At 39.9% G+C, this 13,743-nt stretch overlaps 1 protein-coding gene across 2 annotated transcripts; it reads left to right on the top strand.

Moving 5' to 3' along the window:
* The first annotated feature begins 2,206 nt into the window (after positions 1-2,206).
* On the top strand, positions 2,207-8,407 carry LOC106860065 (CDC42 small effector protein 2-B-like). Of its 2 annotated transcripts, none has more exons than XM_014887730.2 (4): positions 2,207-2,995; positions 4,374-4,573; positions 5,001-5,102; positions 5,845-8,407. In XM_014887730.2, the coding sequence occupies exons 2-4, from the start codon at positions 4,520-4,522 to the stop codon at positions 5,917-5,919; spliced, it is 231 nt and encodes a 76-aa protein (XP_014743216.1). In that variant the 5' UTR covers positions 2,207-2,995; positions 4,374-4,519; the 3' UTR covers positions 5,920-8,407. The 2 variants fall into 2 exon arrangements, with proteins under 2 accessions (XP_014743216.1, XP_014743215.1); XM_014887729.2 differs by having other exon boundaries at positions 2,207-2,941.
* The last annotated feature ends 5,336 nt before the right edge of the window (positions 8,408-13,743 follow it).

A 13,743-nucleotide genomic window follows, 5' to 3' on the forward strand; every position in this document is an offset into this window, starting at 1 on the left:
CCTCCGCCGCGCCCATTGGGCGGCCGCCTCGGCCGCGCAGCCAATAGGAAGCGGCGTGACGCGAACGGCTCACGGCGATTGGCTGGGGCGCGCTCACTCTCTCCCGGCCGTGTTACAGCGCGGCCGCTAGGGGGCGCTCGACAGCCTCCGAGCCGGGGAAGGGCGGAGGCGGAATGGTGAGGGCTTGGCGCCCCCTGACGGCTCTGGCGGCGCAGCGCAGGGCCGGGCCGCGCACTCCCCTCCCGCGAGGGCGGAGCCGCGGCAGTGTCGGGCGCTCGGGCTTGCCGGCGGCTCGGCTGGGCCCCTCTCCGGACACCGGCCCGGTTCTGCGGTGATGAGCTACGCTGGGGCCGTGGCTCCCCGTGAGGGCGCGCCAGGCTCCCGAGGGAGCGGCGGGGCGGGAAGGCCGCGAGCGCCGGGGTGAGCGGGGCGCCCCCTGGCGCCGTGGCGGGCGCGGCAGCCCCGCGAGCATCGCTGCGGTCAAGGGCACGGCGTGTCCTCGGGCCGGGCCGCAGCCCCGGGGGACCGAGGAAAATGACCGGGAAATCGACACGGAGGGATTCTCTCCTGTAGCCCTCTCTAAATGAGGGCAATTCCTGCTTTTCCTGCTTCCCTTACATGCTTTTCCTTGGCCGTCATGTTTGCTCCTCGGCTGTGCCTGAGGAACTTTACCTTTTCTTGTTTTTTTTCCCTTCTGTAAAGAAGAGAAATTTATCATCATAGCCTTTTTTTTAGTAGCATTAAATTTCATCATTGACAAGTCACTTAATCCATTCAATATGTTTAGGTTATGGGGGGTGGGTGTGTTGCCAACCATTTGCTTGCTTTTCATTATTTTTACTGACTTTCCTGGTAAGACTGCAGTTGCTTGATTAAAACCTTAGCTGATTTCTTTTGCAGTTGTTTTTCACTTCCAAACAGAACACATAATTTGGTCTCTTGGCTTTTCTTCTTATTTGAAGGGAAATGGACACAGTTGAAAATAAATTTTGTTTTCAAGATCAAGGTCATTTAGCGAATTTTCACTTTAAAATAGAGGAGCTGCCTTTGTGGTTTGGGGGGTTTAATGTGTGAAGGGGTTTTTCTTGTTTTGTTGGTGGTGATGGTGGGTTTTGGTTTGGTTTGGGGTTTTTTGGTTGATTGGTTGGTTAGGTTTTGAAGAGTTATTTTTAAAATATATTTGTCTACTTAGCTTTGGGAAGAAGAATGTCCTCATAGACTACACCCCAATTTCTTAGGTTAAAAATGCTACACACCCTAGGTAAAACGTTTTTCTCAGCTTTCTGTGAAGCTCCAGGATGGTAAACCAATATATACATTTATGATACATAGTAGCATTATTATATAGTTAGAGGAATGCATCCCTGTAATCTGTACATATACTGGTAAGACCAGGATGCTACTTGCAAGCAGCTAAATTCACTTTACAGCAGATTTTAGCTGTTCAGCCCCAAGATTCTTCCAAAGTCTTAGTAATTGTTTTGTACTCTTTATCTTTTACCAGGCAAGATGCACTCTCCAAGTTTCATCTCAAAACTAATAAAAGTTTTGCTGTCTTTTGCCACACCTTGTCATTCAAATATGCAAACCTACAACTGTTTGAGGATTTTAGCATTATGTCAAATAAGCAAAGGAGGGATAAAGAACAAATTAAAAGCATGATGGTTTTTAGAAAGGCTGAAATGCACTGCTCCTTGCATGAACTTGGTATTGACAGAGCTGGAATGAAAATGACAAGTGGGCCCAGCTGTAATCCGAGTTTAATGCTGAATTGGGGCAGGGGGATGGCAGCCTGTGACAATATTCACTAACTGTACCCTCATTGTCCTGCACTAGCAGCTTGAGGCAAGGATTCTGTATGATCTGACCTTGAGTCTAAAGGCCAGTTGGGAAGAATAAATATGTTTAGTGATGTTATTTATCAACATTACTATGTCTCCCTTCTCTATGAAAAGATTCAGGTTTTTGGTTCTCTTGGTTTGATTCAGGCCAATATTTTAGTTGATATTTCATAAGTAAAACACACAAAGACTTTGAATACTTTTTAATACACAGCAGTGGTAGGAGAAATTGATGGTTACACTCAGGGAAGTTTGTCTCAACATTCCCAAAGCTCTGGGGCACTTTAAGGCCCTGGGCTCCAGCAGGGCTGTGCATCCTGCCAGCACATCCAGCATCCGTGTCTGCGCGTGCTAGCCATTCCCAGGCCCTTTGTCTCCTCGCCCCGATGATACTGCTGCCATGGTGAAAAACAGAGAGAAAGAACAACAGGATATTGTCCTGTTCTGCTCTGCGTGCCAACTGTGACAAAATGTTGTTTTCTCCTCGGTTCGGGGATTCTTGTTGGCTTGCACTTGTCTTGGGTGAGCCTGAAAATGTTAAGATGTTTCTAAAATTCTTCTAGTTAGTGTGGAGACCTTGAGTCTCAGGGAGCAAGGTGGTGTCCCATGCCCGGGCACAAACATTCCTGTCCTGGGGGATGATTCTCTGAGTCATGCAGAGGAAAAGAAGCGTTCTGATGTAAAAGATAACAGGAAGGCGTTCAGCACGCTGTGTGCCAGCAGGACACCTGCAGAGCTGCCGCAGGGGTGGAAGTGAGCCACAGGCTGCATGGGGAGTGCTGAGAAAACTGCACGGCTGCACAAATCTGACGCCAAAGCAGGGCTCTATTTTTGGTCTCCGCTCTGCGTTTCTGACACCTGTAGGGACGCGTGAAGCGCACAGGAGACTTGTGCAGCACCTCCCGGAGCGGAGGAGCCGCCGCAGGGCATGGGAGCGCAGCGGAGCATTCCTGCTTAGCCAACAGGACTAATTATAACCCAGGAATATGAACTGTAAATGTGCTGAAGCTGCCAAGACGGGAGCTGGGTGTGTGCCAGCGCTTGAATGAGGACACACCATCCTGCGAGGACTCTCCGGGAGCAGCAGCAGCAGCAGCGAGGTACGCGCGGAGCCGCACGGAGGGAGATGGACACGGGGGGACTGCAGGAGGACGGTAGGCGTTCAGCTCTGCCTTTGGGATGGCCACGGTGCCGTGTCAGCCAGCCTGCTTTCCTAATAGGTGATCTCTGTGCCCTGACACACTTGGGAAAATCTTAGCTTTGATGTGGTCTCATTAACATGTAACAAACCCAAAATATCTGCGGCTAATGGGAAGTGCTGGCAAAAGCTTTGACTTCTGCGTGTTTTCGTGGTTGTGTGTACCACTGTCCCTTTTGGTGGTGATAAAGACCACAGTGAGGGCATAAGGTGAAAAATTATAATTGAAGCAGAAAAGGAGTTGTATTAAAACCACCTAGGACAAACTGAAATAATTGAAGATGTTCTGCAGAAATATATTGTATAGACTACTTAAAACAAAGAGGCAGACGTAACAAATGATTTGAAAGATAAATCACAGAAATGTAAGAAATCTGCTTGAAGAGAAATGTTAGAAAACCACAACGGTGAAAGAAATAGATGTGCTACTTACATAATTGTGGGACTCCAGAAAAAATGCCTATGAAGGAGGAAGCTTATATTGGTTTGTTATGAAAGCTTTAGCAGGGATTCAGAAAGACTGAATTGATGAAACTATACTGTTTAAATTCAGTTAAGCTGTAAACTTAAAAAAAAAAAAAAACTTTTTAAAATGAACATGTGATATTGTTTTAATGATCTGGGGTATGAAAAAGTTGATAGCAAAGGCTACTCTATAATTCAGGGTTTGCTTTGAAGGAAGATACATCTAAAAAAAAAGTCAGTAAACTGCTAAAAGTTGGGCTGTCTCCTGGTGTCACAGTACTTAGAGTCAGTGAGTTTCCTGGTTGTGTCTCCAGTTCAGGATTGCTATGTTAATATTTTTATACATTCTGGGAAGCTCTAGGCTCTGATGAATGGTTTCTCTTGCTGGTATGCAAGGCTCTTCTTTTCTCTTGTAAGGGCTATTTGGAGTTGTAGAAAGTTCCTTGCTTTGAGCTTTTCCCTAGCTAAGTAGAATAACTGTATCATATGTAAGGCCTTAGTTTGTAAACGTTGACAGGCCAATCTGTTCAAAGCTGGTTTCTCACAAAACAATAAATAATTCATAAGTATTGGTTAGCTTTGCTTACAACCAGATCACAGACTGTTAAACGAGACTTGACTTAATTCTAGCATTGTTTTTATTACATTTCTATGAAGAACTTCCAAAACTCCTGTGAGTAAATACTCAGAGTTCTTAACCATGATTTCTGACATGAACATAGCAATTTTAAATTGATGCTTCTCTCCTCTACAGGTATGTTTAAGAATGTAACAGTCTTGGTTTACTCTTAGGAACTGCCTATTGCTCAATAACTGTTACAAAACTTTGATGTATTTTAACATAACTTTGAATATTAATCTCTTTGCAGGTATATTTATCAGATACATTCTGTGATCTCTACCAGTGAACCTGCACAAGCAATTCCTTTCTAAGCTCACTCTTCTTGGTCTTTGTACTGCTCAAACTCCCAGAGAATTACACTTAACAAGACCGTATTACCTACTGAGAAATATAATGACTGAATTCCTGGTTTGTTTTAATTGGTGCAATGGTGAACAGCCCCCACCGGTAGGTAGATGCACAACTGCCACCCTTTATCAGATTTGAAATTTTGTCTTCCATTAACATGGGCAAGGCTTTCATTATCCTGTTGTTTTGATTAGTTTGTGTAAAGTTAAAAAAGCTAAAACCAGTCCTATTAAGCTGTGTTTGAACTGTGTGTTCTTTGCCAGAAACTTAGACAGTATGACTGTTTGCAGTTCTCAGGCCCTGATTCCCAACAGTAAAGAAAGCTTTTTGCTAGAATTCAATTAGCAGTAATAAAAGTGACTTTCATTGTGTCTTACTGCAAACAGCCTGAAACTTCAGCCCTCTTGCTATGAGGTGTCATTAGGGGTCAGTCGTGGCTATCTATTTTTATCTTGGCTACTTGTTGCTGGCTGAAAGCTGCAGATGTTTTCTAAATAGAGACCTAAGATATCTTTTTTTCTCACAGAAGAGGCGTCGGAGGCTGGACCGGAATATGATTGGAGAGCCAATGAACTTTGTACACACCGCACACGTCGGGGCCGGAGAGATGAGTAGTGACTATTCCTCAGTAAGTGTGCACCTCTGGGAAAGGCACAGATCCCCCTCAGTAACCTGTACATGAGAGTGACTGTCCCTCAGTAAGTGTGCACCTCTGGGAAAGGCACAGAACCCCCTCAGTAACCTGTACATGAGAGTGACTGTCCCTCAGTAAGTGTGCACCTCTGGGAAAGGCACAGAACCCCCTCAGTAACCTGTACATGAGAGTGACTGTCCCTCAGTAAGTGTGCACCTCTGGGAAAGGCACAGAACCCCCTCAGTAACCTGTAGAGAAGGTAGCTAATGAAATACTAGAAAATTGTAAAAGAGAGAAAAATGTTGAGGGTGTTGGTTTTTTTTTTAATCAATAGAGTAGCATCAGAACAAAACTGTCTTTTGGTTTGTAAATAAACTGTGGGAGATACTCTGAGCAGGAAGTGCTCATTTCCTCAGTATCTTTACACGTGATGAGAACCTTTTGGATACAGATTCTGTGGATGCACTTGATACTAGAACCAAATCACCTTGAAGTCAAAGCTGTGCCAGGGTTAGGGATGTAAGAATAAGTGGATTTTGCATAGCAAAATGCATCTCAAACACTGGCTTAAATACTATATAACAGTCCTGGATTTAGTTATTATTTCTCCCTACTACACTTAGGACTCAGCACTGTAAACATATGGCCCAGCTGCCCTTTCAAATTGATGCCTTTAATAATTGCTCTAGAAACCAGAATTTTTAAGATGTGTGTTCTAATAAACTTTTTTTCCTAGGCTATGTCAATTCAGGACCACATGAAGTCTAAAGGTGGCTATACAAATGGCACTTCTGCAACTGTTGAAATATAGGTAACTGAGAGAAGGCTGAAATCTGCTGTCTTATGAGGACCCCCTGGACTGTGCTTTCATATTTTCTAAAACCTTGTTATCATGGAGTAGGGAGAGTACCTGAACTTAAAATGGGTCAGTAGAAGCTTTGGTGTTCTTTGCACAATATCTTCTGAAGGAGTTATTGTAAATTATCCTTAAAATGGTCTGTCATGGTAGTGTTGTAGTAGCAACTGTAATTTGTCACTAAGGATGACTTCCTACCTCTATCCCAGAAGCCTCTCAAAGCTGTCATATAAGATGGGATTGGAAGTCAGGACGAATTGTCTGGGATTTTGGCATCTGTCTTTTTCTCCTCTCAGGAAATGCAGAGGGTATTTAATTGGAAGGTATTGCATGATTTCACTTCTTACATGGGCTAAACTGAGTTGCTAAGTGTGACCTTGTAGCTGTCAGATAACTTTGGACCTGTTTTTTAGATTCTTTACGACCTAACGCATAAATCTTTGGTATTTTTAATGCCTTTTGATAGTGAATGAACTCTAATATAGGATAGTTAGCTGAGTCTGCAAAACACAGTGAAACTTCTGCCTTGCCAAGATAACACTTTTCTATCTAAAAATGGAGCTTTTGCAAACGTTCTGACTCTCAAATGAGGCTTAGAACAAGAGATGTGTCCCTCAGTGACTGGGCTGCCTCCCACCCATGCACACACACTGCTGTGACTGGCAGCTATTACTGCAACACAGCTAATTGTACCCACCAGTTAACTTCCAGTGGTGCTACAATATGCTTACAACTGTGTGTTAGTTTTGCATGACTACCATTGAATTTTAAACTAAACATATTTAAGATCCCTCTCTTTGTTACCTCTCTGTAATAGTAACCACACAGGACTTCAAGGGATATTTTCCTTGTCTTCTGGCTCCTTAATTTCAAGACTGTTTTATATGAAATTAATCTTTTCTTGCATGTGGTGTAAGTGATACAGCCATGTGAAGGACACACATATAAAGAATATTGTGAAAAGGTGCAGAAGAGTATTAAATGGAAACAGCATTTTGCAGAGTTCCAGCACTTCATAAATATTTAAATAAATATCCATAAATATTTAGACATATTCAAAGTACAGTTTATTACTTACTTCTTATTCATCTTTCTATTAAGTGACATGACAAAACTGCTGAAGCAGAACTAAGTTTTTCTCTTACCCAATCACTGACAATTGTTCCTCAGCTCAAAATTCTGCATGACTATCACTGTAGAAACAGGAAATCTGCTTGCTCTCATGGGATGAACTAATTACAAGTGTTTAAATTGTTGCCATATCAGCACAAGTTATGCTGGAGGTCAGCAAACTCTGTCCTTGCTCTAGGCAGCAGATCAGTTATGAACATTTTTCCATTTAAAAAAATTTATAGCTGGCAAAGCTTTTAACTTGTATGATTCTGTTTGTAGTGGTGATACTTCTTAAATCTAGGCTGCTGGGCTTTGCTGAATTGTTAGTCTGTCTTTTCTGAGTATACTAGGGAACTTAAAAAATGAATGGTAGCTCTGTGTTTCTGTATGTTCAAAAATATAGCTTTTCCCCTCCTGCATATTTTATCTTTTAGGTCCAAAAAGGAAGAGGGAGTATTGCTTTTTGTAACAGTCAACAGCTGATCATAACATTCTGTAACTACATAAGACAAAACTAATGTCCATATCTTGCTACATCCTTACTCTTGGATTAGAATGCACACCAAATTTTAATGTATTTTAAAATTAGTGTGGTTAACTATACATTTAGCTTTTACAAGTCTTTTATGTTTCTGTCTTCTAATTTGAGATACACTCTAACAGCCTAGTATTAACAGTATGGTTAATATACAGATTTTAAAGGAACTAAATTCTGTACAGTGTTGAGGAAGCAGAAAGTGGCCAGGTTGTTTGAAAGAATAGATTCTAATTCATCTGCTATTATACAGTGTTAATGCATTCAGTCATCTACACCTGCCCAGAAAAAATAGTGATAGAGCAATTGTCACGAAGAAAATGGGCTGTGTTTTGTTAACACTCTAAGAAAAAACATTGAACCTAAGTTAGGGTTTCTTGAAGACCCATTCAGTAGATTTAAAATTAGTGGTGCAACTAGAAGTAATGGAGTTGGTGACTATTTTAGTTCTTCTCTAAAAATAAATGAACAGAATTTTATTTATTAAACACTTATTTAGACAAAAATCCAAGTTTTGATCATGTAAACCATGTAGAACTATCTGTTGTGGAACTAAACTATTTTCATCAGACTATATATTGTTATATAGAACCATAATAAAGTGCAACATCATTTAAAAGAAATGTTTTGCTAATACATTAAAAGTGTAATTCATTAAAAAAATCTAACAAACATAAACACATGTCTTAGGGCTTAGGTATTTTTTGTTCTATATTTAGAAACCTTATGTACCTGTAATCCATAATGTAATTCAGTATGAGCCTATCTTAGTTATAATAAAGATGTTGAACTGGGCACTTACACTCTTTTCATATTGTGGAAAATCTTGGTATTTTCTCTGCATTGAAAACCTGTTGGTAAAGTGGATGGATCAGCATGGCTTGAACTTTTATTGCACAGAATGAAATTTCTCCACTAGAGAGCACAGTTTTACATCAAGTCTTCTCTCTTCTGTGCAAGCTCTTACTCCATTGTGGGGTTTGGTGGTTTTTTGAGTTTGACTGAAATAAAATATAGAAATAATACCAAATTATCAAATTTTTTAATCTATATTGTAGGCTGTGAAGACCTTACATCAAGACAATCAAGAAATATTACAGCTCTGACTTTATACCATTTTATGGTTTCTTTTTTTATATCAGAAGTAAAATAACTTGCAAGCAGAGCAGGATCAACTGTTTTTCATGTAGTCTGGCAAAGTCCTAGCACTGTTTGCATCCTTGGGAAAAAAATCTGGGATGGGGAGGTATTTTCAGTTCTGGCTATCTTATTCCTTGATGTTCCTGCTAGGCTTTACTGACTGTCCCATAATACTGCCTACACCTGTGGTCAGTATATAGAAAAGATATTTGTCTTTTTCACAACCTAATATGTCTTTTTATCTCCTGCAGAGCAGCTTTATACAATTATAGGGTGTCAATGCTATGCTCCAAGTTAACCTGTGGTATGATAACTTGTAACCCACACACATGGTACTATGCCTTTGTGTGCTGCTGCCATATTGGACTACCTGGTGCTGTTGTAGCTTCCACTCTGTATAGACAAAAAATATTAAGAGATTAATAAATACCCTTAATCTTACTATGCCAGCAAGAATAAGCACAATTCAACAGTGTCAAATTCCATGTTAATGAAATTCATTATATGTTACTAAATATGGTATAACTGGAAAAAGAAACTCCAGTTTGTCAGTGAAAGATGATTAAATGGCTGCTCCTGACCATGTTTGGATCTACTTTGCTGTCAGCACTGTGACACTGCCTTGAAAAGCCAACAGTTGAAGATAAGAAAATTTTGTCTGTCTTTCATAATCACTGTGGAACCACAGGAAGAAAACAGTGCTGTTTTACAGTGGTGCTAAGATATTCTCTGGTGAGTGGGTTCCTGTAAGGCTCCCAGATACCTTCTGGTTAATGCTTGAAATCCAAAATTTTAGTTGCTTACCTATAAAAATGAAGTCCTGAGTGCCTAAAGAGATGCTGTGAGTGGTTGGTGCCTGGATTTCTTCAGATAAACTGTCCTTCCTTCATACACAAGGGTTTGGCTGACACAGAAGGCCCAAGGTACTTACACCAGTAATTTTTCTGCTAATATTCATGTGGTTACAGAGTATCTGTAAAAGGTTTCTCATCCTGTACAGAATAGGTCCTCTCTAAGAAGTGGCCTGTTGGACAGTTGTTTCCTCAACAGAGGCTTAAGCTGTGGAGTAAAACTTTTCATCACACACAGCCCTGAGCCAGTTTTGTACTTGCTATATGAAGGCATAAAGTCCCCTTGTTATTGCTTAACTCTTCCTACTGCAGGGAAGGTGTTGAAGAGCTAACAGGGTGATCAGGAGCTACAGAAAAAATGAGGTATGGAAGTGAGGGAGATTTAGCCACAGAGAGGCAATGTGGTGCACATTAATGAGAAAGGAGCAGGGAGCAGAACACGCTCATGTTGACGTTTCTTATCTGCAGTGCACAAGACAGCTTTGATATCAGTTGGAAAATACCCATAATATGTGCATAATTAGTATATGGAGGAAATTATGCACTTAAATGCATGACTAAGCTGGGACTTTGAGACACAGATTGCCAATATGACTTTAATGAATGGTAGTATCCTCTGCCTGCAGTGGCTTACAAAGCTGTTTTCAGAAAGTACAGAGCCACCCACAAAGGTAGCTCTGGTTTCAGCAGTTGCAGACTGATGTCACATTTATGTTTCAAAGTCAAGAGGGCTTTTTCTCTTTTTTTTCCTGCTGTATGTGAGGTACAGATGTTCTAAATGCCAAGGCTTGCTGCACCCAATGGAACACAAACCAAATAAAAACTATCATTCATACAAAATAGCAGCAGTAAAAGGGTATCTGCCTTTGGTCCACTGCACTGTCAAAACTTCAGGGAAACAAACTAGATCCAGCTGATGTTCAGATTCCAGGTAGTGGGAGGGTATGGACAGTTTGGAGTGAAAGGTCATGAAGAATTCCTTTTGCCTGAGGAGGTGTGGGTGACAGTTCATTGGACTCTTAAACTGAGATGCCAGAGGGTCACCCTGGCTGTACCAGATTTCCATTAATACTTTTTCTCCTGCTGTTATTTAGAGAATGGAAAAATGAAACAGAATAGTGAAAGCACTTTGAGTAGACAGGGCTGTTACTAGTATGTGTTCTTGTGCCAAAAAAGCTCCCAGCTTGAGGTGCTTGATACTGAACTACAGCTCCTGTCTTCACCTGGGAACTTAGAGATGAACAAGCTCGTGACTAAAACCTTCCAGGGAGGATGAGGTGTACAGGCACCCATGGCACAGTGTGCTTTGGCCTCTGCACTGCCTAAGCCCAGCTTATCAAGAGTTGCAGTATGGCTGCTGAACACCTTGCGCTTGTCACTTGTCCCATACATCCTGTTTATTTGCATCACATTAGCATCACCAATATCCTAAAATGGTACCCAAAACCTTAGTTTAAATGGAAGTTCTCTTAACCTAATTTTAATTTAAGAGAGTAGTAATGGCTGGACAAGAACAACAGCTTTTAGGTGTCTGTTGAGACTTCTACAGTGAATTACTCATGAAATCAAGACCACAAAACTGTGTTGAAACTACTTTATTCAGTGAGCCTTTTAAATTTTTTGTTGTTATTAAAACAATGTAAATGGGAAGAATATTCTAACAAATTTTAAGTTTCCTCTGATATTTGCATATGAATCTAAACTGAACAAAACCAAGGTTATTATTACTAAGGGTCCATCCTAATTCAGAGGCAAAAAAAAGAGTTGAATTATGTCTTTTACTGTTTTAATATGTATGTTTTAATATATATGTATATATTTAGACCTTCATCTTAAGTAATGTGTAAGGGAATAAGCCATTCTTTTAAACTGAAATTAGTATGATTGCTCTGGCTTACTGAAAAATTTAAAAATGGACTTAAAATCTACATTTAAATCACTGGGAGAGAATTTAATGTGCTTTTAAAGCTGACATTGGCCTGTACAACTGGATGACTAATTAATTTCATATTTCTTCATCAAAGAGCTAAAAAAAGTGGTTACAGGATTCTTTTATTTTATATATAATAGTGTATTTACATGCATCTGATCTTGCTGGTGCTTAAGAAATAGGCATACATTTTACATAACTTACCTGAGTCTAAAAATGAATGAAGACTGCCCTAATAACGAGTAATTAGTGAGCTGTGTGTTATTAAAGAGTCATAGATCTGACAAAACAATGGCATTTATTCTAGTCAGAAATCTATTTTTTAAAAATTGATCTAATATATACAAGTTTGAAAATCTGGACCCAACACGAGTAGAAGCTGCAGATTAATGGTGAAAGAAATAGTCTTTTAAATGCAGTTACCCACATTTACCCTTGCACCACCAGGGAGTACTAAAACCTGACTCAATGCCTTTGAGGGTGTGACACAAACTTAACAACGTAATTCAAAATAAGGTTTACAGTGCTTCATTAATGCATGCTAATGAGGCCTTGCTGCATAATGGTGTATGAGTAAGGCTTTCACTAGTTTCTTTCAACTAGTTTAAACATTACCTTGAAAATGCATTTAAATCAGTTCTTCTCTCTGCTGCATAATATTCAGTGAATTAGGGTATCTCTTCCTTGCAGAAATTAATATTTTCTGGTGTTCTGATAAGGCTGTTGGTACATGGGGAAATGTTGTTAAAAATGTGCTTGTACTAAAAAATAATTCTGAAATGCTGTCCTTTGTATGTTTTGGATCAGTCTCTTGCCAGGAGATACAGGTCCCACCGGGCTGTCACACACGTCCCTGTCTCTGCCATGTGTGCCTGTCTCACGGGGACAGCAGGTTTCAGCGACAGTGTTTCCTGTATCCATTTAATCAAGAGGTTTCACGGTGTTATTTTGCTGTTTTGTTCCAGACTCCAGCCAAAAAGCTGTGAAATTATGAGGCACTGAAAGAATTTACAGGATGGAGTAAAATATTTTTTGGTTAAGCTATTTCCTTTTCCTCATCATCTGCTTTATTATTCTATTGCTTACTAAATTTCTTAGAAATATGTGCAGCATTTCTGTCAGTGTTATTTTTTAGTTCTTAGAAATTAATACATGTTAAAAATTCCTTTATCCCTTTGAAGCTTGTGTATTGATCAATGAAGCCCAAATCCCCTCTGTCCTTCTTGTGTGAGATAAGTGTTTGATAAGCAGAGTCCAATTGCTTTTGCAATCTTAGTCCTCCAATAATTATGCAATGTTTCTCTAAAATACCTAATGCTGACAGCCACCATTCCACATTTGCCTACCTAGGAAGGAACTATTTTTGTTTATGGCATTTTATGCAAAATTAACAGAATTAAACAATAATTCAAAGTTCACCTATTGGAAGAGCAAATTTAATTGCATAAGGAAATACAGGGAAGGGAATAGAAAAAAGCAGATTGGTTGGGATAAGTACTGAAAAGCCAAGAGGCTGATCATTATGAAAAACCCATAAGTTAGCAGTTAATGCAATGGTAGAATTAGGAGAACAGCCCGGGAATTGATGGTATTTTGGATTTCTTTCCTTGTGAGTTAAATCATTAGTGTTTAGAAGTGTGTGTAAGGAGTGGAAAACTGCAGAGGAAAATAAAGGATAATTTCATTATTCCCATTAAGAGGATTTCAATATATGCATAGTATTGTTCAAGCAGTTTATTTTCTGTGCTAATTGTTCTTTAGATTTAGTTTCTACTTTCTAAGTAACTTCCTCCATGCCTGCATTAAGAATTCCATTCCTTAACACTTTTAGGAATGCTTGAGTTACTTGAATGCTTGATGTTTTGGTTGGGATTTTTCTGAGAGGAGTGTTGCTCTTCTCTTCGATGGGAAGAATTATGGTGGTATAGAAAGGATACAATTCTTGGTACAGATCTTTAGTGTCTTACACTGGTTATGTGTAGGGTTATAGTGTTCATTGCAAATAAGGAACTTGAGGTTTAAAACTGGAAAAAAAAGAGAGAAGGATCCTTTAGGTTTTGAAGTAATTCTTCAAGCACTGAATGTCTTCATAGCCTAGATTTCTTCTGCCTGGCATTAGAAATCACATATACGAAAAAAATCTAGTTTTCCTGGTGCTGAAATTTGAGAATAGATCATGTTTTCAGTTTTGCTTATATATTACAGCTAAT

This window comes from Sturnus vulgaris, chromosome 13 (assembly GCF_052056855.1).
Source record: "Sturnus vulgaris isolate bStuVul1 chromosome 13, bStuVul1.hap1, whole genome shotgun sequence".
Taxonomy (NCBI): Eukaryota; Metazoa; Chordata; class Aves; order Passeriformes; family Sturnidae; genus Sturnus; species Sturnus vulgaris.